The sequence below is a fragment of the Tamandua tetradactyla genome, chromosome 18 (genome assembly GCF_023851605.1).
Source record: "Tamandua tetradactyla isolate mTamTet1 chromosome 18, mTamTet1.pri, whole genome shotgun sequence".
Classification (NCBI taxonomy): Eukaryota; Metazoa; Chordata; class Mammalia; order Pilosa; family Myrmecophagidae; genus Tamandua; species Tamandua tetradactyla.
Genome location: NC_135344.1, coordinates 2741777 through 2769012, shown reverse-complemented (window position 1 = coordinate 2769012; position 27236 = coordinate 2741777). Strand labels below are relative to the sequence as shown.

At 43.9% G+C, this 27236-nt stretch overlaps 1 protein-coding gene across 5 annotated transcripts in view; it reads left to right on the top strand.

Annotated features, from left to right (window-relative positions):
- CTDP1 (CTD phosphatase subunit 1) overlaps window positions 1-27236 on the top strand; it is a 145589-nt gene that overhangs the window by 42194 nt on the left and 76159 nt on the right. For all 5 annotated transcript variants that reach the window (XM_077135174.1, XM_077135173.1, XM_077135176.1 and 2 more), the window contains exons 2-5: window positions 10098-10181; window positions 10500-10593; window positions 12389-12517; window positions 16924-17074. In XM_077135174.1, coding sequence (XP_076991289.1) covers window positions 10098-10181; window positions 10500-10593; window positions 12389-12517; window positions 16924-17074 — 458 coding nt within the window. The remainder of the gene's footprint in view (window positions 1-10097; window positions 10182-10499; window positions 10594-12388; window positions 12518-16923; window positions 17075-27236) is intronic.

Genomic DNA, 27236 nt, shown 5'->3' with positions numbered 1-27236 from the left:
AAAAAGAAATTAACCCAACATTTAGAAATCATACCATTCTACATATGCAATCAGTAATTCTTAACATCATCACATAGATGCATGATCATCGTTTCTTAGTACATTTGCATCGGTTTAGAAGAGCTAGCAACACAACAGAAAAATATATAGAATGTTAATATAGAGAAAAGAAATAAAAGTAATAATAATAGTAAAAAAACAAAACAAAACAAAACAAAAACCTATAGCTCAGATGCAGCTTCATTCAGTGTTTTAACATGATTATTATACACTTGGGTATTATTGTGCTGTACATTTTTGAGTTTTTGTATCTAGTCCTGTTGCACAGTCTGTATCCCTTCAGCTCCAATTACCCATTATCTTACCCTGTTTCTACCTCCTGATGGACTGTGTTACCAGTGACATATTCCAAGTTTATTCTCGAATGTCCGTTCACATCAGTGGGACCATACGGTATTTGTCCTTTAGTTTTTGGCTGGACTCCCTCAGCATAATGTTCTCTAGGTCCATCCATGTTATTACATGCTTCATAAGTTTATCTTGTCTTAAAGCTGCATAATATTCCATCGTATGTATATACCACAGTTTGTTTAGCCATTCTTCTGTTGATGGACATTTTGGCTGTTTCCATCTCTTTGCAATTGTAAATAATGCTGCTATAAACATTGGTGTGCAAATGTCCGTTTGTGTCTTTGCCCTTAAGTCCTTTGAGTAGATACCTAGCAATGGTATTGCTGGGTCATATGGCAATTCTATATTCAGTTTTTTGAGGAACCGCCAAACTGCCTTCCACAGTGGTTGCACCATTTGACATTCCCACCAACAGTGGGTAAGTGTACCTCTTTCTCTGCATCCTCTCCAGCACTTGTCATTTTCTATTTTGTTGATAATGGCCATTCTGGTGGGTGTGAGATGATATCTCATTGTGGTTTTGATTAGCATTTCTCTAATGGCCAGGGACATTGAGCATCTCTTCATGTGCCTCTTGGCCATCCGTATTTCCTCTTCTGGTAGGTGTCTGTTCAAGTCTATTTCCCATTTTGTAATTGGGTTGGCTGTCTTTTTGTTGTTGTGTTGAACAATCTCTTTATAAATTCTGGATACTAGACCTTGATCTGATACGTCATTTCCAAATAATATCTCCCATTGTGTAGGCTGTCTTTCTACTTTCTTGATGAAGTTCTTTGATGCACAAAAGTGTTTAATTTTGAGGAGCTCCCATTTATTTATTTCCTTCTTCAGTGCTCTTGCTTTAGGTTTAAGGTACATAAAACCGCCTCCAATTGTAAGTTTCATAAGATATCTCCCTACATTTTCCTCTAACTGTTTTATGGTCTTAGACCTAATGTTTAGATCTTTGATCCATTTTGAGTTAACTTTTGTATAGGCTCTGAGATACGGGTCTTCTTTCATTCTTTTGCATATGGATATCCAGTTCTCTAGACACCATTTATTGAAGAGACTGTTCTGTCCCAGGTGAGTTGGCTTGACTGCCTTATCAGAGATCAAATGTCGATAGATGAGAGGGTCTATATCTGAGCACTCTATTCAATTCCATTGGTCGATATATCTATCTTTATGCCAATACCATGCTGTTTTGACCACTGTGGCTTCATAATATGCCTTAAAGTCCGACAGCGCGAGACCTCCAGCTTCGTTTTTTTTCCTCAAGATGTTTTTAGCAATTCGGAGCACCCTGCCCTTCCAGATAAATTTGCTTATTGGTTTTTCTATTTCTGAAAAATAAGTTGTTGGGATTTTGATTGGTATTGCATTGAATCTGTAGATCAATTTAGGTAGGATTGACATCTTAACTATATTTAGTCTTCCAATCCATGAACACGGTATGCCCTTCCATCTATTTAGGTCTTCTGTGATTTCTTTTAGCGGTTTTTTGTAGTTTTCTTTATATAGGTTTTTTGTCTCTTTAGTTAAATTTATTCCTAGGTATTTTATTCATTTAGTTGCGATTGTAAATGGGATTCGTTTCTTGATGTCCCCCTCAGCTTGTTCATTACTAGTGTATAGAAATGCTACAGATTTTTGATGTTGATCTTTTAACCTGCTAATTTGCTGTACTCATTTATTAACTCTAGTAGTTTTGTTGTGGATTTTTCCGGGTTTTCGACGTATAGTATCATATCATCTGCAAACAGTCCTCAATAAAATTCTAGCAAATCATATCCAACAACACATTAAAAGAATTATACATCATGACCAAGTAGGATTCATCCCAGGTATGCAAGGATGGTTCAACATAAGAAAATCAATCAATGTAATACACCATATCAACAAATCAAAGCAGAAAAATCACATGATCATCTCAATTGATGCAGAGAAGGCATTTGACAAGATTCAACATCCTTTCCTGTTGAAAACACTTCAAAAGATAGGAATACAAGGGAACTTCCTTAAAATGATAGAGGGAATATATGAAAAATATATGAAATTAGCAGGTTAAAAGATCAACATCAAAAATCTGTAGCATTTCTATACACTAGTAATGAACAAGCTGAGGGGGACATCAAGAAACGAATCCCATTTACAATCGCAACTAAATGAATAAAATACCTAGGAATAAATTTAACTAAAGAGACAAAAAACCTATATAAAGAAAACTACAAAAAACCGCTAAAAAAATCACAGAAGACCTAAATAGATGGAAGGGCATACCGTGTTCATGGATTGGAAGACTAAATATAGTTAAGATGTCAATCCTACCTAAATTGATCTACAGATTCAATGCAATACCAATCAAAATCCCAACAACTTATTTTTCAGAAATAGAAAAACCAATAAGCAAATTTAATTAAGTGATAGTTTTACTTCTTCCTTTCCAATTTTGATGCCTTGTATTTCTTTTTCTTGTCTAATTGCTCTGTCTAGAACCTCCAACACAATGTTGAATAATAGTGGTGATAGTGGACATCCTTGTCTTGTTCCTGATCTTAGGGGGAAAGTTTTCAATTTTTCCCCATTGAGGATGATATTAGCTGTGGGTTTTTCATATATTCCCTCTATCATTTTAAGGAAGTTCCCTTGTATTCCTATCTTTTGAAGTGTTTTCAACAGGAAAGGATGTTGAATCTTGTCAAATGCCTTCTCTGCATCTATTGAGATGATCATGTGATTTTTCTGCTTTGATTTGTTGATATGGTGTATTACATTGATTGATTTTCTTATGTTGAACCATCCTTGCATACCTGGGATGAATCCTACTTGGTCATGATGTATAATTCTTTTAATGTGTTGTTGGATATGATTTGCTAGAATTTTATTGAGGATTTTTGCATCTATCTTCATTAGAGAGATTGGTCTGTAGTTTTCTTTTTTTGTAATATCTTTGCCTGGTTTTGGTATGAGGGTGATGTTGGCTTCATAGAATGAATTAGGTAGTTTTCCCTCCACTTCGATTATTTGAAGAGTTTGAGGAGAGTTGGTACTAATTCTTTCTGAAATGTTTGATAGAATTCAGATGTGAAGCCATCTGGTCCTGGACTTTTCTTTTTAGGAAACTTTTGAATGACTAATTCAATTTCTTTACTTGTAATTGGTTTGTTGAGGTCATCTATTTCTTCTTGAGTCAAAGTTGGTTGTTCATGTCTTTCCAGGAACTCGTCCATTTCATCTAAATTGTTGTATTTATTAGTGTAAAGTTGTTCATAGTATCCTGTTATTACCTCCTTTATTTCTGTGAGGTCAGTAGTTATGTCTCCTCTTCCATTTCTGATCTTATTTATTTGCATCCTCTCTCTTCTTCTTTTTGTCAATCTTGCTAAGGGCCCATCAATCTTATTGATTTTCTCATAGAACCAACTTCTGGTCTTATTGATTTTCTCTATTGTTTTCATGTTTTCAATTTCATTTATTTCTGCTCTAATCTTTGTTATTTCTTTCCTTTTGCTTGCTTTGGGATTAGTTTGCTGTTCTTTCTCCAGTTCTTCCAAGTGGACAGTTAATTCCTGCATTTTTGCCTTTTCTTCATTTCTGATATAGGCATTTAGGGTAATAAATTTCCCTCTTAGCACTGCCTTTGCTGCGTCCCATAAGTTTTGATATGTTGTGTTTTCGTTTTCATTAGCCTCTAGGTATTTACTAATTTCTCTTGCAATTTCTTCTTTGACCCACTTGTTGTTTAAGAGTGTGTTGTTGAGCCTCCATGTATTTGTGATATTTCTGGCACTCCGCCTATTATTGATTTCCAACTTCATTCCTTTATGATCCGAGAAAGTGTTGTGTATGATTTCAATCTTTTTAAATTTGTTAAGACTTGCTTTGTGACCCAGCATATGGTCTATCTTTGAGAATGATCCATGAGCACTTGAGAAAAACATGTATCCTGCTGTTGTGGGATGTAATGTCCTATAAATGTCTGTTAAGTCTAGTTCATTTATACTAATATTCAGATTCTCTATTTCTTTATTGATCCTCTGTCTAGATGTTCTGTCCATTGATGAGAGTGGTGAATTGAAGTCTCCAACTATTATGGTATATGTGTCTATTTCCCTTTCCAGTGTTTGCAGTGTATTCCTCACGTATTTTGGGGCATTCTGGTTCGGTGCGTAAATATTTATGATTGTTATGTCTTCTTGTTTAATTGTTCCTTTTATTAGTATATAGTGTCCTTCTTTGTCTCTTTTAACTGTTTTACATTTGAAGTCTAATTTGTTGGATATTAGTATAGCCACTCCTGCTCTTTTCTGTTGTTATTTGCATGAAATATCTTTTCCCAACCTTTTACTTTCACCTATGTTTATCTTTGGGTCTAAGATGTGTTTCCTGTAGACAGCATATAGAAGGATCCTGTTTTTTAATCCATTCTGCCAGTCTATGCCTTTTGATTGGGGAATTCAGTCCATTAACATTTAGTGTTATTACTGTTTGGATAGTATTTTCCTCTACCATTTTGCCTTTTGTATTAAATATATCATATCTGACTTTCCTTCTTTCTACACTCTTCTCCATACCTCTCTCTTCTGTCTTTTTGTATCTGACTCTAGTGCTCCCTTTAGTATTTCTTGCAGAGCTGGTCTCTTGGTCACAAATTCTCTCAGTGACTTTTTGTCTGAAAATGTTTTAATTTCTCCCTCATTTTTGAAGGACAATTTTGCTGGATATAGGAGTCTTGGTTGGCAGTTTTTCTCTTTTAGTAATTTAAATGTATCATCCCACTGTCTTCTAGCTTCCATGGTTTCTGCTGAGAAATCTACACATAGTCTTATTGGGTTTCCCTTGTATGTGATAGATTGTTTTTCTCTTGTTGCTTTCAAGATCCTCTCTTTCTCTTTGACCTCTGACATTCTAACTAGTAAGTGTCTTGGAGAACGCCTATTTGGGTCTAATCTCTTTGGGGTGCGCTGCACTTCTTGGATCTGTAATTTTAGGTCTTTCATAAGAGTTGGGAAATTTCCAGTGATAATTTCTTCCATTAGTTTTTCTCCTCCTTTTCCCTTCTCCTCTCCTTCTGGGACACCCACAACACATATATTTGTGCGGTTCATATTGTCCTTGAGTTCCCTGATACCCTTTTCAAATTTTTTCATTCTTTTCCCGATAGTTTCTGTTTCTTTTTAGAATTCAGATGTGCCATCCTCCAAATCACTAATTCTATCTTCTGTCTCTTTAAATCTATCATTGTAGGTATCCATTGTTTTTTCCATCTTTTCTACTTTATCCTTAACTTCCATAAGCTCTGTGATTTGTTTTTTCAGTTTTTCTATTTCTGTTTGTTCAGCCCATGTCTTCTTCATGTCCTCCCTCAATTTATCGATTTTGTTTTTGAAGACGTTTTCCATTTCTGTTCATATATTCAGCATTAGTTGTTTCAGCTCCTGTATCTCATTTGAACTGTTGGTTTGTTCCTTTGACTGGGCCATATTTTCAATTTTCTGAGCGTGATCCGTTATCTTCTGCTGGTGTCTGGGCATTTAGTCAGATTTCCCTGGGTGTTGGACCCCACAGGTTGAAAGATTTTTCTGTGAATTATCTGGGTTCTGTTTTTCTTATCCTGCCCAGTAGGTGGCGCCTGTGGCCCACCTTTGTCTGCTGGTTCCACCAGTAAAAGGTGCTGTGGGTCCTTTAACTTTGGAAAGCTCCCGCCGTCCGGGAGGTTCGCCATCCGAAGCGGGTTGGAAGAGTGCCAGCAGGCCCGGGGGTCCGTGTGCGGGGAGGGTCGCCCCCGCCACAGCCCGGGAGAGCGCCCGACCGAGTTTCCTCGTCGGCCCGGGGCGCCAAGCGTGGCGGGTGGGCGCCAGCCGCCGCAGCCTCGGAGATGCACCGTTCCCAGCCGGACCGGGGAGTCCCGTGTTTGGAAGGGACCCCCTTGGTCACCGTTCTCCGCGTTCTGGGGGTTTCCGACCCAACTCTCTCAGTTGGTCCAGGGGGCGTTGTGTGTTGGGGGCTCCAGCCGCCGCAGCCCGAGGGAACCGCCTGCCCAATTCTTCCAGCTGGCCTGGGAAGGAGAAAGGGAGGGACTCCGGCTGCTTGCCATCCCGCCCGGGAAAGCCCGCGGCCCTTGGCGATCTCCCCAGAGCTGTTTCTCCCAGACAGTCAGCCATTCCAGGATGGGGTACACCGTCCCTTTGATCTCTGTCGTGGCTCCGGGAGCTGCTCTGTATCGTCTCCACTCCCCCAGTAGCTGTTCTGGAGGAGGAAAGGTGAGGGTGGCAAGGCTGTTGAGGATGGTGGCGGAGGAGCCGGTGAAGGCGGAAGAGGGCACGGTGGTGGTTGTAGAGCCGCCGGAGCAGGAGGACCAAGGGAAGGATAAGATGGCGGATGGAGCGCCGCCGGAGCAGAAGGGGGAAGAGTAGGGCAAGGTCGCGGATGAAACTCCAACGGAGCAGAAGAGGGAAGAGGAGGGCAAGATGGCGGATGAAACGCCAACGGAGCAGAAGGGGGAAGAGGAGGGCTGGCTGGCGGCGGGAGCTCCACCGGCGGAGAAAGAGGGAGAGGAGGGCTGGCTGGCGGCGGGAGCGCCGCCGTCCGAGAAAGAGCAGTTTTTCTCTTTTAATATCTTAAATGTAATATACTGTCTTCTTGCCTCCTTGGTTTCTGCTGAGAAATCTATGGATAGTCTTATTGGGCTTCCCTTGTACATGATGGATTGCTTTTCTCTTGCTGCTTTCAAGATTTTCTCTTTCTCTTTGACATCTGACATTCTGATTAGTAAGTGTCTTGGAGTACGTCTGTCCTAGTTTGCTAGCTGCTGGAATGCAATACACCAGAGATGGATTGGCTTTTAATAAAAGGGGATTTATTTTGTTAGTTCTTCAGAGGAAAGGCAGCTAACTTTCCACTGAGGTTCTTTCTTACGTGGGAAGGCACAGGGCGATCTCTGCTGACCTTCTCTCCAGGCCTCTGGGTTCCAACAACTTTCCCCAGGGTGATTCCTTTCTCCATCTCCAAAGGCCTAGGCTGAACTATGAGTGCAGAGATGAGGTATGCTGAGCTGCTTGGGCTGTGCTACCTTGAGCTTTCTCATTTAAACACCAGCCAATTAAGTCAAACATCCTTCATTGCAACAGGCACGCCTCCTAACTGACTGCAGATGTAATTAGTAACAGGTGAGGTTCACCTACCATTGGCTCATGTCCACAGCAACAGAACTAGGTGCCTTCACGTGGCCAAGTTGACAACTGAATCTGACTACCACAACATCTGTTTAGATCTGTTCTCTTTGGGGTACACTGCACTTCTTGGATCTGTAATTTTAAGTCTTTCATAAGAGTTGGGGAATTTTCAATGATAATTTCCTCCATTAGTTTTTCGCCTCCTTTTCCCTCTTCTTCTCCTTCTGGGACACCCACAACACGTATGTTTGTGCGCTTCCTATTGTCATTCAGTCCCTACTCATATCTTTCCATTCTTTCCCTACGTTTTCTTTTGATTCTCGTATTTCAGGTGTCCTGTTCTCCAGTTATATCTTCTGCCTCTTGAAATCTAACATTGTAAGTTTCCATCATTTTTTTCCTCTCTTCTACTGTGCCTTTCATTCCCATAAGTCCTGTGATTTGTTTTTTCAGACTTTTGATTTCTTCTTTTGGTTCATCCCTTGCCTTCTTTATATCCTCCCTCAATTCATTGATTTGATTTTTGATGAGATTTTCCATGTCTGTTCAGACATCCTGAATTAATTGTTTCAACTTCTGTATCTCATTTGAATTGTTGGTGTTTTCCTTTGACAGAGCCATATCTTCCATTTTCCTAGTATGATTCATTATTTTTTGCTCGCGTTTAGACATTTAATTTCCTTAATTAGTTTGTTCTGCAAATTATTTTCAGTTTTTTACCTAGGAGTTTCTTGCTGGATGCTTTGTTGTCTGTCTGTTCTTTGACATTCAGTTCAGCTTATTCTAGATTTCTAGCTTAGGTTTTGTTTAACAGATCAGAATTTTTCAATTCTTGTTTTCTTGTTTCTTCCCCTGCTGTATGGTGCCTTCTTTCCCCCCCCTTAAAGGTTCTACTTAGGTATTTTAGACCCGAGTCAGATTTTCTCAGACCAAACTGGTCTCCTCTCAGGAGTCACCTGCATCAGTTTTCCCTGAGGGTGAGACCCAGTAGGTTGAAGGACTTTTCTGTGAAGCTTCTGGACTCTGCGTTTTTCCTGTCCTTCCCAGTATGTGGTGCTTGTTTGTCCGCCAGTCCCACCAGCCTAAGGTGATGCAGTACCTTTAACTTCAGCAGACTCCTCCAGCTGGGGCATGGTGGAGACAGAGGAGAGGTTGTATGTGGGCTTTAATCCTTCAGTTTTTCAGTCCCTGGGGTCTGAACTCCTTGTTGGAGGGATTCCACCTGAGCTGGGCCCCACCCCTCTCCTGGGGAAGGCACAGCCTCCAGGGAATTAATTTCTTTCACCTGACCAGCCACTTTGCATCTCAGATAAGCTTATTTCTGCCCTTGCCTGGGGCAGTTGAAGCCTGAGAAGCCTTACAGTTGTATTTAAAGAGCAGTCAAGCCGTAGAAAAAACCCTTTACAGAGCAGGAACCCTGTTCCTTGGGTTTGCCAGTCAAGAGCTGAAGTTGGTACATTGCTCTGTGTATCTCCAGGTCCTGTGTGCCCCCTCCTTTCCTTCAGGTCCCAGATTCTTTCAAGTAACTTGTGCTGTCCGATCCAGAAAAACCTCTTTTTTTTCTTTCTTTCTTTCTTTTTCCGTTAGCCCTACCGCCTCTGCGCAGGAGCAAAACCCAGTAGCCTCAGCTTTTACTTGAGGTTCAGCTGAGCTGGGGGCCTATTTCTAGTAGTCAGAATTTGTTGATTAATTCCACAGTTGGGGCTTGGTTGCGCTCAGCCCCTGCTGCTAGTAAAGTCTCTTTCGTTTTCCCTGTGGGAGGCAGCCTGTGGGGGAGGGGTGCTGGCCCCCAGTCTTGGGGGACTCACGGTTCTGTGGGATCGCAGCTGGTCCAGCTTGTCCAGGCTGGGGTACGGTGTGTACCTGGTTACTGACGTGGCCCCAGCAGTTGTGCTGTACTGTTCCTGGCTATTTACTAGCTGCTCTGGAAAATGAACTAAATCCCACTCCTCACTAAGCTGCCATCTAGGACCCCGAATTTTGGAAGTTTTTAAAAACTCAAATGCATCAAAATAGAAATTCTGACATCTAATACAGCTAACTTGGGAGAGACTTGGCCTGGTAAGGGGAGGAGTAATGGTGTAGGACACACTCCAGTGCCCAGAGGTTGGTGGGTCATTGAGTACTCCAAAAAGAGGTTTCTACCTGTTACTTCTTGACTCTCTACAAAGTTTCTGTTTCTACAAATCTTTGTTAGAAGCATGTGTAAACTAGACCACGTGTGAATGTTGCATTTGAGACAGTTTTCCTGTTGCCCCCAGTCATCTTCTAATGGCACATCCTGGGTTCTAAAGGATGCCTGTGTGTAACTTGAGGCGTTTTGTTTTTGCCAGCGAGAGACTTGTGGCGTAAGCCTTGGTGAAGTGGCCTAGACCCTTCGCTGTCCAGGCAGAGAGGACATCCTTGGCTGTGCATCCCGGTCACGCTGGCTGCAGTGGGGTGGCTGCACCCCTGCTGGCTGCAGTGGGCTGACCGTCTGGGGCATGTGGCTCCACTGTTACTAATGCGTCTTCTCTCCTGGTTTTGTAGAGCTGTGCTGGTGAGGCTGGAAGGATGCAGCCACCCGGTGGTGATGAAAGGCTTGTGCGCTGAGTGCGGTCAAGATTTAACCCAGTAAGTCCTGCTGGTGGGAGTGTACGCTGTGAGTCTGGAGTAGGTTGTCCTGGGGGTAAGAAGAGACTAAGGGTCTGAGGCACCAGAGTGGTCGCCCAGGACTGGACGGCAGCTGCCCCTGCAGCCACGGTCCCCTTGGGGGGTCTTTCCTTTTACTTCTTTAGGCTGATTTGCCCGCAAGTAAAACTCTGTACTGATCTCAGTAGAGATTAGTTAAATTGGAAGTTAGAATCCTGTTACTTAGGGCTGAACGTCTCTTGTTGTAAGCAGATGCTCTTGCGACTGTTGGTCTCAGCAGCCTTTTCTTTGCCCACAAAGGCTGCTGAGCAAGAATGGTGCCCCACGCGCACCCCTGTCTACGGCCACCGTATCGATGGTGCACAGCGTGCCCGAGCTCATGGTGAGCTCTGAGGTGAGTACGCAGCCCCCAGTACGAGCTGGCTCCCTCGCGCTGGAGCGGAGCAGGTGGCGGGCACAACGGGTGGACCCGGCGGGCGGACCCTGGGTGCAGCGGAGCAGATGGCTACTTGCTATGTGATCCGTTGGAAATTTTCATAATAAAAAGTTTGTGAAATTATACATTTTTCTTAGATGAAATATACATGGCTTCGTTGTTCTTATCATATTTTATGTGGCCTTGAAGGAAAATAATTCTTTTTCTTTTTTTGCAGGGGACCATAATACTTAATCATTCCTATATTGCTCGAAAATGTAAAATTACCTGTAATCCATAAGTGGGGTGTGCTTGGCACTCTGAAGCTTTGCTCTGCCCTTCTTTTCCTTGGTCTGCACACTGCAGCACAGCCTGTGGCTAGGGGTGCAGGCTGGTGGTGGGAGAGTGTGGGGAGGGACGACGTGGGGGAGGCTGCAGGCCAGGCCTGGAGGGACGGAGGGGAGTGTACAGTACAGGGAGGGACAGTGTGGGGTGACCTGCGGGCCAGGGTCCCTGCGTGTTCTTCCTGGAAGGCATTTCCACATTGGGGCCAAAGGAAAGTTGACAGTGGAAAAGGGATACATATTCAAATACCAAGAAATCTGGATTTTTCCCTTTGAATGTCTGTTAAGTTCTTATATATCTCAAGAATCCCATAAGAGACTGGTCTCTAGGCATCTGCCCATGGTGGGGGCGGGGGGCTGGGTGCCTCCCCAGGAGGTACAGGCGGCTTTCCAGGGTGTGTGGGGCCAGAGAGCCTGGCTGCCCGGCTACTCCTGGAAGGCCCGTGGCTTTGGACACAGCGTAGCCTTTCATAAGGTCCCGTGGCCTCGCTTATTGTTAAGAACCTGATTTTTTTTATCTTAGTATAAAACAGTTCCAGAGTGTACATAAAAAAAAAATAGATATGACATTTTTCAGTGTTACCATTTTATTAAAATAACATAGACCTATTTTCATTTATTTTTTGTAAGAAAGACAAATGCCAGATTAAAAAAAAAATGATTCTGGGTGTTTTGAACTAACTATTGAACTTTAAACAAACGTAAATATACGTGTGTGTTGTGTGTATGATATGTCAGACAAAACTAGGAAGTTTGGGGATAAAAAGAGAGGATGGTTGTCCCTGTCTGCACCAGAAGAGAACAGCCGTTTGCTGCCCATCCCTCTGTCCCTCCCAGTCGACCTGGTCGCCTTGGTCCCTCTGATCTGACCTGGGCAGTGTCTGTCGTCACAGTGACTTTGGGCCGGGTATGATGTTGGGCACGGAGCAGGCGCTGCAGGAGCTCGTTGGCCGCAGTTTGCAAGGCCCCAGGTACTGCTGCAGCCATGTGTCTCCGGGGCTCTGTCACGTGAGCAGGAGCGTGGACGCAGGAAGGCTCTGAGCTCAGCACCCCGATACCTCCTCACGGGGCCCCAACCGTGCTGTGCCCTGCCGACTCTTCTCCTGGCAGAGCTTCTTTATTCCTTAATTAACCTTGTGACTCACTTTTATTGAGTTGCTTCATAGAATTCAGCAGAGTTTGTGTAGAAACAAGTACTTTCTTTTTGCTCTCCTTTTTCATGTGTTTATGTATTTGAATTACAAAAGGTCCATCCCAAGCCAGACTGCCGTGCATGGCTTTAGAACAGACCCCGGGCTGCCCCTGTGGGCCCCTGCCCATCTGCTGAGCTGGGGCGTGTAAGCATACCCCATCTCCTTTGTTTGGCTGTCGTCTTATGAAATTGAATTTCAATGTGGCCGTGCCGTGTCTCTCTCTGTTTCTCACTTCAGCAAGCTGAGCAGCTGGGGAGGGAAGACCAACAGCGACTGCACCGGAACCGCAAGCTGGTGCTTATGGTGGATCTGGACCAGACTCTCATCCACACGACGGAGCAGCACTGCCCGCAGATGTCCAACAGGGTAGGGGCTTCGCGTTCCCACACCACCCCGTTACCACGGCAACCAGGGCAGCTCCGCTCAGGGTCCCGGGCCAGCAGCGTGCCTCGGAAGCTGGTGGGCACTTGGTGTGCAGGCCCCTGGGCGCTGGGGAGCCTGTGGTCTCAGGTCCAGTGCCCTGCACGGGGTCTAGGCCAGTGAGAGCAGCACACAGCTTAGAAGGGGGGACTGTTGCCTCCTGAGCGCCACTTGGCCAGAAGGAGGCTGTGCATGGGGGGACAAGGGAGGCAGGTTTGGGGGTACCTCTCCACATTCAGTAGGACAGCTGAATGGATGGCTGTGGCGTCACCTGGCGTGAGTGTACAGCTGGGGGAGTCCTTCATGGGGAGGACTAGTTGGATTTCGGATGTGCAGGGTGGATTCCTAGGCCTGCACTCAGGAGAGAGCAGGCTGTAGTACAGCTTGAGAATCAGCCTCTCATGGGCTCACAGGGGAAAGAGAGGGAAGTGAAGGGCGCAGTGACAAGGACAGAGCTCTGTCTTGGGATATGTGAAACTTTTCCCCAGGTCAACCACCTCCTCAGTCAGGAGATGAGAAGGTTTTAGACAAGAAGATCTTTAAGGTCCATTATGAGTGGCTGGTCCCTGGCTTGCCCTGTCCACACTGTCGTTCACGATGAGTGCTGTCCCCACCAGGAGAGTTAGCAGGTGTTCAGCAGTCTTGGCTGTTAAACATGTAGAAGGTAGATGGCTTTCCAGGGCCCACTGACTTCTTCAGCTCCCAGGCATTACTGAGCACAAGGAGGAGGTGCCAGTACAGCCATCCGAGTATTCTCAGCCGAAGACTGTAGAGCCCCTCCTGGGGCTGGGCCCAGGTGGGTAGCTGGGGGTGGGCAGAGTCTGCAAGGTGGGCCGGAGAGCCAAGGGTCCCCTCCTCGAACTACTGGGCATTTAGACCAGGAAGTTTTCCTTTGTCATCAGCGACAGAGCAGCGCTGCTAGTACACGAGAGAGCTTCGTACAAAGTTTAGCTGTAGATTTCATCAAGAAAGGTCTGGGCATCAGGTTTTGCCTTAGTCAGTTTATTGGGCAGCACAAAGACATGCAGGCTCCTTGTGTGGCGACATAGCACAGGGACAAGGAAGGCGCCAGTGTCGCCAGCTCCCTCGCATCGTGGGCGTGCGCCACTTCTCTGTCATGAGGACCGAGTTTCTGTTTATGTCTGGAATTCAGTTCTGGCCCCTCAAAGCACAGTTTATAGTTTTACATTAGGTTCATCATTTTGAATAGCGTTGGATCTTATATAGGCATATATTGTTCTTTGTGTAATGGAAGCTGTTACTAGGTTTACTCAGATTGTTTCATTCATCCTTACTCCTCTGCTTACTAAATGCTTTTAAAATGTTCGGGGACTTCATGAAAGTACTCTACGTGTGCATCCCTGCCTCTGTTGCCTTGGCTGTTAGTGTTGTTAGTGTTTTATTGTGCCTTTGAAGTTGGCATTTTTAATTAGTTTTAAGAAACAGCTTGAACTATTCATGATGCACCTGTTCAGCTCATCAGCCCGTGTGACCTGGAGCAGATGTGTCCTGACGACCGCGCACGTGGTGGAAGCGGAAGCAGCCCTGAGACAAGGCGTGTGCTTTGTGTCACACACCTCCCCTCCCTCCACGGGGCGCGGTCTCTGCTGCCTGCCCCCCAAGGGCTCGGCACCCGCACCGTGCCCCCCAAGGGCTCAGGTGCCTGCCCTTCACCCCTACCTACAAGGTTTGTCCGCAGTTTACTCAGGGCCCTCTACCCTCACGCCACACCTACTGAAACTTGGACTTTATTGTCACCTCCGGAAACTTGCTTGCAATGACAGCCATGTATTTAATTCTGAGCTTGGAAAATCTGAACTCATATTTTTAAGGAACATCCAACTCTAGGACTTTTTACTGTCAAGTAGGGTAAAAGTTGTTGATAAAATTTCACACTCTTAAATATTTTAACATGAGCAGTTTCGCTAATTTAGAACTAATAAAAATTTAATTTGGCCCTAAGGTCAAGTTACATTGTTTTTAAAAAATTTGTTAACTTTTTTAATGATCACTACAGTTAAAAGGATCATAGTTTAACTTCCTGAGAAAAATAAACTTATTTGCATGTTAAACTGTGTAAACTAATTGATGTTACTAGTTTTGTCTGACAACTAAAAACGATTGAGAGCTCTGCTTCAGCTTCAGTACAGCACTTGAAAGTTACTAAGACTGTTTGAATTAGACTTCTAACAGGATGATCTTACTCTTAATTTGGTTTCAGTGTACGTATTTTGAAGTTTGCTCCCTTAAAATTAAGTTATATGGGAACATTCTATTGACGTTTATCAATAACAGTAAAATACTGTGCATATATTCCAAGGACATCTGTTCTAAACAATCCCCTGTGGCTCTGTGTTTGAAGAAACAGGCCGTAGTGATCATTTCAGGGATACTTACTTTATCTATTATGAGAGTAATGGTTTGAAACGAGAGAGTCCAGAAAGCTTAAGGGTCTGTTGACAACATGGCTCTTTTTAGCCAAACTGTGTGACGTATACTTGTCCAGAACTCAGGGGTCCATCCCATCGTGAGCATGTCTGTGCAGACCACAGGGGTCCCGTCCACCGTCATGAGCACACGTGTGCAGACCACAGGGGTCCCGTCTACTCGTGATCATGTGTGTACAGACCACAGGGTTCCCGTCCACTCTCATGAGCACGTGTGTGCAGGTCACGGGGGTCCTGTTCACTCTCACAGGCACGTGTGTGTGGACCACAGGGTTCCCGTCCACTCTCATGAGCACGTGTATGCAGGTCACGGGGGTCCTGTTCACTCTCACAGGCACGTGTGTGTGGACCACAGGGTCCCGTCCACTCTCATGAGCACGTGTGTGCAGGTCACAGGGGTCCTGTTCACTCTCATGAGCACGTGTGTGTGGACCACAGGGGTCCCGTCCACTCTCATGAGCACGTGTATACAGGTCACGGGGGTCCTGTTCACTCTCATGAGCACGTGTGTGTGGACCACAGGGGTCCTGTTCACTCTCATGAGCACGTGTGTGTGGACCACAGGGGTCCCGTCTACTCGTGATCATGTGTGTGCAGACCACAGGGTTCCCGTCCACTCTCATGAGCACGTGTATGCAGGTCACGGGGGTCCTGTTCACTCTCATGAGCACGTGCGTGTGGACCACAGGGTCCCGTCCATTCTCATGAGCACGTGTGTGCAGGTCACAGGGGTCCTGTTCACTCTCATGAGCACGTGCGTGTGGACCACAGGGTTCCCGTCCACTCTCATGAGCACGTGTATGCAGGTCACGGGGGTCCTGTTCACTCTCACAGGCACGTGTGTGCAGACCACAGGGTCCCGTCCACTCTCATGAGCACGTGTGTGCAGGTCACAGGGGTCCTGTTCACTCTCATGAACGTGTGTGCAGATTACAGGGTTCCCGTCCACTCTCATGAGCACGTGTGTGTGGACCACAGGGTTCCCGTTCACTCTCATGAGCACGTGTATGCAGGTCACGGGGGTCCTGTTCACTCTCATGAGCACGTGTATGCAGGTCACGGGGGTCCTGTTCACTCTCATGAGCACGTGCGTGTGGACCACAGGGTTCCCGTTCACTCTCATGAGCACGTGTATGCAGGTCACGGGGGTCCTGTTCACTCTCATGAGCACGTGTGTGTGGACCACAGGGTCCCGTCCACTCTCATGAGCACACGTGTGCAGGTCACGGGGGTCCTGTTCACTCTCATGAACGTGTGTGCAGATTACAGGGGTCCCTTCCACTCTCGTGAGCACGTGTATGCAGGTCACAGGGGTCCTGTTCACTCTCATGAACGTGTGTGCAGATTACAGGGTTCCCGTCCACTCTCATGAGCACGTGTATGCAGGTCACGGGGGTCCTGTTCACTCTCATGAACGTGTGTGCAGATTACAGGGTTCCCGTCCACTCTCATGAGCACGTGTGTGTGGACCACAGGGTTCCCGTCCACTCTCATGAGCACACGTGTGCAGGTCACGGGGGTCCTGTTCACTCTCATGAACGTGTGTGCAGATTACAGGGTTCCCGTCCACTCTCATGAGCACGTGTGTGTGGACCACAGGGTTCCCGTCCACTCTCATGAGCACACGTGTGCAGGTCACGGGGGTCCTGTTCACTCTCATGAACGTGTGTGCAGATTACAGGGGTCCCGTCCACTCTCATGAGCATGTGTGCGCAGACCATGGGGATCCTGTCCATGCGTGAGCACGTGTGTGCAGAGCATTTCTCTTTGGAACCTGGTGTTTTGAGAGGAGAGAAGCTACCAGTGTCCTCTGGGCTAGTGTCCTAGGAAGCGCGGTCTGGGTTGGGCTATCCAGACTGCTTCAGCCAGCTCATGTTCTCTGACCGGCACCCTCTCTGCTTTCAGGGTATTTTCCACTTCCAGCTGGGCCGCGGGGAGCCCATGCTGCACACCCGCCTGCGTCCTCACTGCAAGGAGTTCTTGGAAAAGATCGCCAAGCTGTACGAGCTGCATGTCTTCACGTTTGGAAGCAGGCTGTACGCACACACGATTGCTGGTGAGCAGCCTGGTGATCGCCTAGGGGCTTCAGGGTGTCAGGGAGCCAGAGCTGGGCTCCAGCCGGTCCTGGTTGGCAGCTCAGTATCACTGATGTATTTCCAACTTTTAGTGATGTTTCCCTAAAGGTTAAGGAAAGGAAAATCAGTAAGCTCTCCCCGAAACCTAATTTCAGCAGTAAGGGTGGTGCCTGGGGGGCACGGGCAGGTTAATAGGGGTGTGCAGGAGGGAAGAGGGCAGACTCTTTTCCCGTTGGGTCTGGACATTTGTCAGGGCACTGCCTGTGGAAAGTAGAAACTTTCTGCATAGATATCTTTTCTTTAAACATTTCGTTAATGCTTGGAAGTCGCAGTAGTAACCACATAGCTTATGATTGTTTGTCTGCCCGTAACGTCTTCAGCACACACAGATTGGTTGTCTTGGCAGGAGTGTGCAGCTTTGGCGCCAGCAGTGCTTTTGTGTGTCATGGCGCGTGTGGGCCATCTCTGGGCATCGCTCCATGATTCTAATATAAGAGCGTGAAATGGCATCCACCTGATGGGTACAGCGCTCTGAGCGTAGATAGTGAAAGCGGCCCAGTCACGGCATTGTTTGTGTTACTCAGACTTTTCAAATGATACCAGGGAAAGTTTAAAAGTTGTGAACCGACCTCTTACCATCACCACATCCCTGCATATTTCCCTGACTGTTCCTTCCAGTTGTACATAGTTTGTCTTGATGTGCACACGAGTTTGTGTCCTGTTCTTTCCATGTGAGGCGATGCCACTGAAGAGGTTACAGATACCTCAAGTGTGGTCTGAGGTGACACCTGGGAACCATTCCTGTTCTTTGATAATTACATTATTTTGGTTTTTCATCATATGAAAAAGAATGCATTAAAATCAAACATAATAGGATTTCTCCTTTTCCTTTTGGATTAGTTCCACCGGGTGGGTTCCTGGAGTGATGACTGGAGATGGCGTGCTCTCTGGTGGTGGTACGTCTCGTGTGGTCAGCTCTGCGACGGCATCTGCTTCCCTGTGGCCTGGCCCGTTTGCGCTCACGGGTGTGAGGCGCACCTGGGTACAGGGAGCTGAGGCTGCTACGAGCGGCACCGAGGAGGACATGGGGCCCCTCCTTCAGTGGGGTCAGGGACAGGGTCCTATCAGTGGACCACAGCGTGGAGACATCTTCCCTCCTTGCGGTTTTAGGCCAGTCTGGGCTGTGGGGTGGGGTCTCGGAGCAGGCCTCGTGGGATGGGTCTCCGTCCTCGAAGACCTGTTACCCTCTGTATTCATTGCTGAGCACCTGTGACGGGTTTGGCACGGCAGCAAGGAGGGCCCAGTTGTGGTCCTCTTCCCATGGGCCCCATAGAGCATCCGTCCTGGCGCGGAAGCGGCGAGACCAGGTGTGTGCTTCTGCTCTTCCATCCAGCACCGCCCTGGAGAGCCCGGCGAGCTTCTCCCTTAGAGCCCACATCACCGAAGCCCCCACAAGATGGCTGGTTGTCGGGGGCTGGCGCAGCGTCCTGGCTGTGAGGGCGTGCAGAGCTGGTGGTCTTCCCACAGCCCTACCCCAGGGCTGTAGCCTCTGCCTGTGGGCTGGAGGGAGCACCAGCGGCTCCTGTGGTCTTCCCTGAAACCAGATGTTGGGGTACGCCCAAGCGCAGGTCTTCCGGTGAGCTGTGGGTTTGTCACTTGGGTCTTGGGTGCCCCCCTTCAGCAGCCCATCCTTTAGGCTGTCTCAAGCCCTTGTCACTGTGGCTGCCTGGCTTGGGAGCAGCACTGGGTGTCACATGCGAGGGGCCTGCTTGGGTGGGCCTGGCTCCTCCAGAGGGAGCGGGTGTTGGTGCTGGGTGGAAGTGTGGCTAAGTTCCACGCCGGGGGCACGCAGGGGGTCCGGGTGCTTAGTTGGGAGTGTGGTGCCCCTATTTCTGCACCTCTAGTGGGCTCTGAGCTTGGGGGCCGTGAGACATGGTAGCCAGGTAAGAAGTGCATTTGCAGAGGGAACCTGGAGCCAGTCCCACATATGGCTTGGCCTGGTCTGTCAGCCACTCACATGACCAGAAACTGGTTTGGCTTAAACATCTGGGATTTATTATTATTAGCTCATGGTTTTGAGGCCAAAATCAAGATATTGGCAAAATGCCTTCTCCCTGAGTTTGGCACTGGCAGCTGGTGTCCTCTGGCTCTCCTTGGCTGGAATCCCCGCGTTGCATCCCGTGGGTGCCCTCTCCTGCCATCTGGGTGGGTCCTGTTGACTTCTGGCTTCTCCTGTGGCCCTCTTGGGTCCTGGCTTCCAGTTCCTCATAAGGCCTCCAGGCATCCAGATTAAGGCCCCCCTGCTTCCGTAGACCGCAGTGTCCCTGAAAATGACAAACTGCCTTACTCTGCTGCAGTGGGGGTCAGCCTCCAGACCCTCTCCCAGGTAAGAGGCCCAGTGCTGAACGCAAGTGGCATGAGTCACACCTGTGCAACCTGCCCAGAGCAGGTGGACTTCCATCCATAGGCAGCTCTTGCCCCTTCCATGTCCTGACTTGCCCCATTGTGGTTTTTCTGTGTGCGGGCCAGCGTAAGAAATTAAAAGGGGATTTGGGGGGAGTTTAAAGAGTGTGTTGTTTAATCTCCATATGTTTGTGAGAGCTCTGGGTCTTTGGTGATTATTAATTTCTAGCTTTGTTCCGTTGTGGTCAGAGAAAGTGCTTTGAATAATTTCAGTCTTACTAAATTTATAAAGACCCAGTTTGTGTCCCAGCACGTGATCTGTCCTGGAGAATGTTCCATGGGCACTAGAGAAGAATGTGTATCCTGGTGTTTTAGGGTGTGATGATCTATGTGTGTGTGTCTGTCAGGTCTAATTCATTTATCCCATTGTTCAGGTTTTCTCTTTCCTTGTTCATTCTCTGCCTGGTTGTTCTATCTATAGAGGAGAGAGGTGTATTGAAGTCTCCTGCTATTGTTGTTGAAATGTTTATTGCTCCCTTCAGTTTTGCCAATGTCTGCCTCACGTACTTTGGAGCTCCTTCATTGGGAGCATAGACGTTTATTTTATTTTTATTTATTTTAATTAATTAATCTTAAAATTTTTATTGATACAGCTATGTACAGGCACCTACGTTCTTAACATACAAACATTCCATACATGGTGTACAATCAGTGGCTCACAATGTCATCACACAGTTGTATATTCATCACCATGATCATTTTTTAGAACATTTGTATCACTCCAGAATAAGAAGTAAAAAGGAGAAGGAAAAAACTCATACATACCACTAGTATTTCCATGTATCCAATATATATATTTTAAATTTTAACATTTGTTCCCACTTTTATTTATGTATTTTTAATCCATGTTTTACTCATCTGTCCACACCATAGTTAAAAGGAGCATCAGACACAAGGTTTTCACAATCACACAGTCACATTGTGGAAGCTATATCATTACACAATCATCTTCAAGAAACGTGTCTACTGGAACACAGCTCTAAAGTTTCAAACACTTCCGTCTAGCCTAATATACCTTCATCTAAAAAGGGGATATCTATATAATGTGTGAGAATAACCTCCAAGATAACCTCTTGACTGTGTTTGAACTCTCTCAGCCATTGACACTTTATTTTGTCTCATTTTGCTCTTCCCCCTTTCAGTTGAAAAAGCTTTCTCATTCCCTTGATGCTGAGTCCCAGCTCATTCTAGGATTTCTGTCCCACATGGCCAGGGAGGTTTATACCCCTGGGAGTCATGTCCCACATAGAGAGGGGGAGGGTGATGAGTCTGCTTGCCATGTTGGCTGAGAGAGGCCACATCTGAACAACAAAAGAGGTTCTCTGGGGGGTGACTCTTAGGCCTAATTTTAAGTAGGCTTAGCCTATCCTTTGCAGGGATAAGTTTCATAGGAACAAACCCTAAGATTGAGGGCTCGTCCTATGACCTGGCTGTCTCCACTGCTTGCGAGAATATCAGAAATTCTCCAAATGGAGAAATTGAATTCCCCCTTTCTCACCATTCCCCCAAGGGGATTCTGCAAATACTTCCGTATTCACTGTTCAAATCACACCAGGATTTATCAGGGCATCCCTCTGGACAGACCTACAACATCTCATGCTCTGTTCAAGATTCCATGTCCTTATGGTATTCAATTAAACATCCACATTAAATTATATTAGGAAATGCACTAGTCAAAATACTAATTTGTACTAAATAAACATTTCTGCTTGAGTTTCATGCATAACTTAATGTTTTAAAATATGAATTACCACCTATTTTCAACCCCCTGCAATATTGACATTCCTTTGTTCTTCATGCAAAAACATTTTTTAATTTGTACATTTAGTCACTATCATTGTACACTCTAGGCGTTCCTAGATTATACCATCTCATTCTTTATCATCGATCTTTCCTTCTAGTTGCATTTGGGGAGCATAGACATTTATGGTTGTTAATTCTTCTTGGTGAATTGTCCCTGTCATTAATATATAGTTTCTTTCTTTGTCTCTTATGATGTCTTTACATTTAAAGTCTATTTTGTCTAATATTAGTATAGCTACTCCTGCTTTCTTTTGATTATAGCTTGCATTGAAGATCTTTTTCCATCCTTTCACTTTCAATCTGTTTGTCTCTTTGTGTCTAAGATGAGTCTCTTGTAAGCAGCATATAACTGGATTATATTCCTTTATCCATTCTGCCAATCTGTATTTTTTTTTCTTTTTTTTTTTTTTTTTGCATGGACAGGCACCGGGAATCGAACCCGGGTCTCCAGCATGGCAGGTGAGAATTCTGCTACTGAACCTAATCTGTATATTTTAATTGGTAAGTTTAGTCCAGCAATATTCAAAACTTATTACTGTAAATACATTTCCTGACTCCACCGTCTTATCCTTTGGATTTTTTTGTTTGTTTGATCTGTATATTCTTTTCCTTTTCTCTCTTTTTATCCTTTAACTTATCCTTGGTGGTATTCCTCAGTTCTGTGCTCTCCTCCAAACCTCTCTCTTGTGTCTTTTTTATTTTTTTTCCAGCTGACAGGACTCCCTTTAGTATTTCTTGTAGGGCAGATCTCTTTTTGACTTCTCTCAGTGTTTGTTTTTCCTTGAAGATTTTAATCTCTCCCTCAATTTTGAAGGACAAATTGGCTGGTCAAAGAATTCTTGGTTGGAAGCCTTTCTCGTTCAGGATCTTAAATATATCATAGCACTGCCTTCTTGATTCCATGGTGTTTGTTGAGAAGTCCAATCTCAGTCTTAATGTGTTTTCCCTTGTATGTAGTAGATCGTTTTTCTTATGCTACTTTTAGGACTATCTGATTCTCTTCAACATTTGACAGGCTGATTAGAATGTGTCTTGGAGTAGGCTTATTCACATCTATTTTATTTGGGGTTCTGATTTGCATATTTATGTCTTTTTATAACTGTTGAGAAGTTTTCTCTGATTTTCTCTTAAACCAACTTTCCCAGTTCATTACTCTTCTTTTCTCCTTCTGAGATAGCATTGATTCTTGTATTTGCTCACCTCTTGTTGTCCATCATTTTCCTAAGATCCAGTTGCATTTTTCCATCCTTCTTGCCGTTTTCTTTTACATGCTCTAGTTCAGTTGTTCTGTCTTCTAGCTTACTTGTTCTTCCTTCTGCTTCTTCAAATCTGCTGTTATGTGTCTTTAGTATATTTCTAATTTTATCTACTCTATCTTTCATACTTTGAGATCTGCCATTTTTCTGTTTAATCTTTCACATTTTCTTTATGCTCTTCTAGTGTTTTCCTGATATCCTTTATTTATTTTATTTTATTTATTAAATATACCAGCATGCAAACATTCTTCCCATATGATCATTCCATTCTATATATATAATCAGTAACTCACAGTAACATCACATAGTTGCATATTCACCATCATGGTCATTTCTTAGAACATATGCATCAATTCAGAAAAAGAAATAAGAAAACAGAAAAAAATTCGTACATACCATACCCCTTACCCCTCCCTTTCATTATCACTAGCATTTCAATCTAGTATATTTATTTTTACATTTGTTCCCCTTATTGTTTATTTATTTTTAATCCATATGTTTTACTCATCTGTTGATAAGGTATATAAAAGGAGCAGCAGACACAAGATTTTCACAATCACACAGTCACATTGCGAAAGCTATATCATTATACAATCATCTTCAAGAAACGTGACTACTGAAACACAGCTCTACAGTTTCAGGAAGTTCCCTCCAGCCTCTCCATTATACCTTAACTAAAAAGGTGATATCTGTATTATGTATAAGAGTAACCTCCAGGATAACCTCTCTACTCTGTTTGAAATCTCTCAGCTATTGACACTTTATTTTGTCTCGTTTCGCTCTTCTCCCTTTTGGTCGAGAAGGTTTTCTCAATCCCTTGATGCTGAGTCCCAGCTCATTCTAGGATTTCTGTCCCACGCTGCCAGGAAGATCCATACCCCTGGGAGTCATGTCCCACATAGAGAGGGGGAGGGCTTTGAGTTTCCTTATCATGTTGGCTGAGAGACAGAGGCCACATCTGAGCAACAAAGGAAGTTCTCTGGGGGTGACTCTTAGACCTGATTTTAAGTAGGCTTAACCTGTCCTTTGTGGGGTTAGCTTTCATATGAACAAACCCCAAGATTGGGGGTGCAGCCTGTTGCTTTGGTTGCCTCCACTGCTTGTGAGACTATCAAGAATTCTTCACTTGGGGAAGTTGAATTTTCCCCCTTTTTCACCATTCCCCCAAGGGGGCTTTGCAAATACTTTTTTATTCGCTGTTCAGATCACTCTGGGATTTACTGGGGCATCACTCTGGAGAACCTACAAAATCTCATGCCCTACTCAAGGTTCCATGTACTATGGTATTCAATTAAGCTGTCCACATAAGTTATATTAGGAAATGCACTAGTCAAAATATAACTTTTGTACCAAGTATTTTTTGCTCTAGTCTCACACACAAGTTAAAGTTTTTAAATATTAATTACCGTCTATTTTCAACACCCTGCAGTATTGACATTCCTTTGTTCTTTCTTATGCAAAAACAGTTTTTAATTTGTACATTTAGTCACTATCATTGTACACTCTAGGCATTCCTAGATTATACCATCTCAGTCTTTATTGTCTATCTTTCCTTCTGGTTTCATTTGTGCCCCCAGGTATCCTCCCTCTATCATTCTCACATTCAGCTTCATCCAGTGTACTTACATTATTGTATTACATATACATATTGTATTCTTTTCTGAATTTTTACAATCGGTCCTGTTGCACAATCTGTATCCCTTCAACTCCAATTACCCAATATCTACCCTATTTCTATCTTCAAATGGTCTCTGTTACCAACTGAAGTTTTCCAAGTTCATTCACTAATGTCAGTTCATATCAGTGAGACCATACAGTATATGTCCTTTTGTCTCTGGCTAATCTCACTCAGCATAATGCCCTTAAGGTCCATCCATGTTGTTACATACTTAATAACTTTATTCTGTTTTACAGCTGCATAATATTGCATTGTATGTATATACCACAGCTTGTTTAGCCACTTGTCTGTTGATGGACATTAGGGATGCTTCTATCGCTTGGCAATTGTAAATAATGCTGTTATAAACATTGGTGTGCCAATATCCATTTGTGTCCTTGCCCTCATGTCCTTTGAGTAGATACTTAGCAATGGTTTGCTGGATCATATGGCAATTCTATACTTAGCTTCCTGAGGAACTACCAAACTGCCTTCCACAGCGGTTATACCATTTTACCTTCTCACCAACAATGGATAAATGTGCCTCTTTCTCCACATCCTCTCCAGCACTTGTTGTTTTCTGTTTTATTGATAATGGCCATTCTGGTGGGTGTGAGATGATACCTCATTGTCGTTTTGATTGCATTTCCCTAATAGCCAGGGAAGTTGAGCATCTTTTCATGTGCCTTTTAGCCATTTGTATTTCTTCTTCTGAGAAGTGCCTGTTTATGTCTTTTGTCCATTTTTTAATTGGGTTGTCTGTCTTTTTGTTGTTGAGTTGAACAGTCTTTTTTTATATTCTCAATATTATACTTTTATCTGATATATTGTTTCCAAATATTGTCTCCCATTGTGTAGGCTGTCTTTTTAGTTTCTTGACCAAGTTCTTGGATGCACAGAAGTGTTTAATTTTGAGCAGTTCCCATTTATTTATTTCTTTCTTCAGTGCTCGTGCTTTTGGTGTAAGGTCTAGGAAACCTCATCCTATTATTAGATTTTAAAGATATTTCCCTACATTTTCTTCTAGAAGTTTTATGGTCTTAGATCTAATGTTTAGGTCTTTCATCCATTTTGAGTTAATTTCTGTATAGGGTGTGAAATATGGATCCTCTTTCATTCTTTTGCATGTGGATATCCAATTCTCTCTAGGCACCATTTATTGAAGAGACTCTTTTGTCCAAGGTGAGTGGGCTTGACTGCCTTATCAAAGATCAATTGTCCATAGATGAGAGGGTCTATATCTGAACACTCTATTCTATTCCATTGGTCAATATTTCTATCTTCATGCCAGTACCATGCTCTTTTGACCACTGTAGCTTCGTATACCCCTTAAAGTCAGGTAGCATGAGACTTCAGACTTCGTCTTTCTTTCTCAGGATACTTTTAGCTATTCGGGGCACCCTGCCCTTCCAGATACATTTGGTTATTAATTTTTCTAATTTTGGAAAGTAAGTTTTTGGAATTTTAATTAGTATTGCATTGAATCTGTAAATCAATTTAGATAGAATTGACATTTTAACTATGTTTAGTCTTCCAATCCATGGCACAGTGTGCCCTTCCATTTATTTAGGCCTTCTGTGATTTCTTTTAACAATTTCTTGTAGTTTTCTCTGTATAGGTCTTTTGTCTCTTTAGTTAAATTTATTCCTAAATACTTTACTCTTTTGGTTGCAGTCATAAATAGAATTTTTTTCTTGGTTTCCCCCTTAGATTGCTCATTACTAGTGTATAGAAACACTACAGATTTTTGAGTGTTGATCTTGTAACCTGCCACTTTGCTGTACTCATTTATTAGCTCTAGTAGTTTTGCTGTGGATTTTTTTGGGGGTTTTGACATATAGTATCGTATCATCTGCAAACATTGAGATTTGGTACCTTGTATTTCTTTTTCTTCTCTAATTGCTCTGGCTAGAACTTCCAACACAATGTTGAATAACAATGGTGATACTGGACATCCTTGTCTTGTTCCTACTTTTGGGGAAAAGCTTTCAGTCTCTCCCCATTAAGGATGATGTTAGCAGTGGGTTTTTCATATATTCCCTTTATCATGTTGAGGAAGTTCCCTGTTTTTCATATATTCCCTTTATCATGTTGAGGAAGTTCCCTTCTATTCCTATCCTTTGAAGTGTTTTCAACAAGAAAGGATGTTGAATTTTGTTAAATGCCTTTTCTGCATCAATTGAGATGATCGTGTGGTTTTTCTGATTTGATTTGTTGATATGGTGTATGACATTAATTGATTTTCTTATGTTGAACCATCCTTGTATAACTCGGATGAATCTTGCTTGGTCATGGTGTGTAATTCTTTTAATGTGTTGCTGGATTCAATTTGCAAGAAATTTGTTGAGGATTTTTGCATCTATATTCATTTAGAGAGATTGGTCTGTAATTTTCTTCTCTTGTAATATCTTTGTCTGGTTTTGGTATGAAGGTGATGTTGGCTTCGTAGATTGAGTTAGATAGCTTTCCCTCCTTTTCAATTTTGTTGAAGAGTTTGAGCAGGATTGGTACTAGTTCTTTCTTGAATGTTTGGTAGAATTCACATATGAAGCTGTTTGGTCCTTTTTTCTTCTCAAGTCAATGTTGGTTGTCATGCCTTTCTAGGAAGTTGTCCATTTCATCTACATTGTTGAGTTTATTAGCATAAAGTTGTTCATAATATCCTCTTATTACTTCCTTTGTTTCTGTAGGGTCAGTGGTTATGCCTCCTCTTCTATTTCTGATTTTATTTATTTGCATCCTGTCTCTTCTTTCTGTCAACCTTGCTAAGTGTCCATCAATCTTATTGATTTTCTCATAGAACCAATTTCTGGTTTTGTTGATTTCCTCGATTGTTTTCATGTTCTCAGTTTCATTTATTTTTACTCTAATCTTCATTATTTCTTTACTTTGGTTGCTTTGGGATTAGTTTGATATTCTTTCTCTAGTTCTTCCAAGTAGACAGTTAATTCCTCGATTTTTGCT